Source organism: Nerophis ophidion, linkage group LG24 (assembly GCF_033978795.1).
Source record: "Nerophis ophidion isolate RoL-2023_Sa linkage group LG24, RoL_Noph_v1.0, whole genome shotgun sequence".
Classification (NCBI taxonomy): Eukaryota; Metazoa; Chordata; class Actinopteri; order Syngnathiformes; family Syngnathidae; genus Nerophis; species Nerophis ophidion.
Genome location: NC_084634.1, coordinates 4,555,788 through 4,558,084, shown reverse-complemented (window position 1 = coordinate 4,558,084; position 2,297 = coordinate 4,555,788). Strand labels below are relative to the sequence as shown.

The following is a 2,297-nucleotide window of genomic DNA, read 5'->3' as shown; positions in this document are numbered from 1 at the left end:
CATTGCAGGGACCAGAACCGGATTCGTCTGGGGCTCAAGGATGGTCACCACGTGAGGCGACGGGGGGGTTGTGTGCTTCACCAAAACTGGATGCTGGATCACATGACATGAATGAGACCACTAGAAAATACGTTCATCCTTAAGGTGTCTGATTGGTCTTTTAGTCAGCAACTCCTAGAGTTGTACCTTGTTCCTCACCTGTGGCAGTTGAAGAAAGTTTTCCTCTGAGGCGCTCCTCTCCTCAGGCACTCCTCTCTCAGGAACCAGCACCACAGAGGCCTGTTGGAGGGCCGGTGGGGCGTCTGTCAATGCCGCCTGACCTGGCTGAGCCGCATAAGGCAGGCCCTGCACCACCGACGGAGTATTGACGATGGAGATGGAGGGCAGATCCGATTGTAACATCCCAGAACTGTTGATTAAAGTAATGTGGTTGCCCAGAGCAGAGCCGTGTACCAGAGTGGCCCCCTGCCCGCCGGTCGTGTAGCTCCCAGCCATCTGGAAGACCGTAGGGGGTGCTGACTGCAGCTGGAGAGGTCCCGAGAGGACGGTGGCCTGGCCGAGAGTGAGTTGTCCTGTGGTGGTGAAAACGGGGCTGAAGTTGAGCTGTCTTTGGGGTACTGTTAGAATCTGGGACCCATCCACAAGATGCCCACTGAAGGGAGTGCCGCCTTGGCCTTGTGGACCAGCTGTCAGCAGAGGTCGAACCCCAGGCTGGGAGATGGTTACTTGGGACTGACCTGGGAGAAGGAATTGATTTTGGCCTTGAAAGAGTCCCTGAGGCTGAAGCACAAAGGAGCCACCCTGGTTGACTAGCTGCAGGCTGACTGGTTTGGGGAGCTGCTGGGGAGGTCCTGGGGGCGCCACTGCGGGTTTCTGGCCAGAAGGCTGGGACAGTAGAATATTTGGCGAGACAGTCCCCGGAACTAGCGTGAGACCGGGAGTGGGTTTTTGCCCCGACGGCTTTGGGCTGATTTGGACTAATCTTGGCTGAATGCTGATTGGCAGCTTGGGTTGGATGGAGAGGGGGGCACGCTGCAGGACGATACCGTGGGCTGCCGCCGCTCTCAGGGTGGGGGTGAGGAGAGGGCGGCATGTCACGCTGGGAATGGCTTTATGGATGATTATACCAGACCCCTGAACCGGGCTCAGAGAGAAGGTGGTCTCTGGTGACGGGGCAGGGAAAATGTTTCCCGGCAGGAGCCCCATCAGCTGAGGTGGGGCGGCAGGTTTCAGAGAGGGGCAGCCTGGCCCGACGGCAAGCAAGGAGGGTTGGGGGGGCTCTACTGCTGCCTGAGTGTCTCTGGGCAAGGCAGGGGCGCTGGGCATAGTCTTGGCTACAAACGGCACAGTGGGCGGCGAGTAAAGGGGCCCACCGTCTTGGGTCAGGCTGCCCTCCAGGGCCACAGTCTGTTCTGTGATGTCTGCCTCCTGCAGGCTCTGCTGAAGGATGTCGCAACACACCACCTCCTCGTCCTCCTCCTGGGGTGCTGCCACCTCCTCCTCGCCCTCCTTTGACTCGCATCCGGACCCAAAGGGAGATCCGCCCTCCTGGTGTAGGCAGTCGTCTCCCCCCTCTGGTGACGAGAGGAGGGCCTCCTCCAGGAAGGACAGATCCACACATCCGGACGCTGGCGTCCCCGGGGAGTCTCCGCCATCTCCCAACAGCAGGACGGGGCTCTGGAAAAAGAGACCGAAGAACAGAAGGGTGAAAACAAGGCTCTTGTCTCGGGGGCACCGGGGACCTGTTTGCCACTCACCGGGGCATCTGTGAAGATGCAGGGCTCCCCAGACGAGGCACTAATGAGCAGGTCTTTAGTCTGCAGCTGGCGAGGGGAGGGGGTGGCAGTCAGTTTTAGCTCGGAACACAAAACGACTGACTGGAAATCTTTCGGGTTACTACCTCAGTGGTCCCGTGAAGGAAGTCATTCAAGGCTTGGGGGTCACTAAAACAAATATCAAGCATAAGTTCTTCTAGGACTCTTAGAACTGTTTCTAGAAGGAGGGCGACTATTTAGGTAGACCAGGACAAGTAACTCACCATAAAACATCGAGGAGACAAGTCCCGTCATCATCCTCCATGGCCACTAAGAAATAAGTTAATCAATCAAATATTGTTTTTCATAAACCACTTAAGGCCCAAGTTTGCATGCTTTTATTTCTCTTTGCTATTTGGGATTATTGGACCCTAATTAGAATAAAAACAAAGAATCATCTTTTGATATGATCTACAAACCCCGTTTCCATATGAGTTGGGAAATTGTGTTTGATGTAAATATAAACAAAATTTGCATATACTT

General features: G+C 55.4%; 1 protein-coding gene across 1 annotated transcript in view; it reads right to left on the bottom strand.

Moving 5' to 3' along the window:
• The window catches only part of si:ch211-168d23.3 (BRD4-interacting chromatin-remodeling complex-associated protein), a 12,176-nt gene extending 10,094 nt beyond the window's left edge, over window positions 1–2,082 (bottom strand). The window contains 5 exon segments of the mRNA XM_061886899.1: window positions 1–93; window positions 199–1,677; window positions 1,758–1,823; window positions 1,901–1,943; window positions 2,039–2,082. The exon segment at window positions 1–93 is cut by the window's left edge and continues 90 nt beyond it. Of these exon segments, the coding sequence (XP_061742883.1) occupies window positions 1–93; window positions 199–1,677; window positions 1,758–1,823; window positions 1,901–1,943; window positions 2,039–2,079 (1,722 nt within the window). The 5' untranslated portion in view covers window positions 2,080–2,082.
• Between the last annotated feature and the right edge of the window lie 215 nt (window positions 2,083–2,297).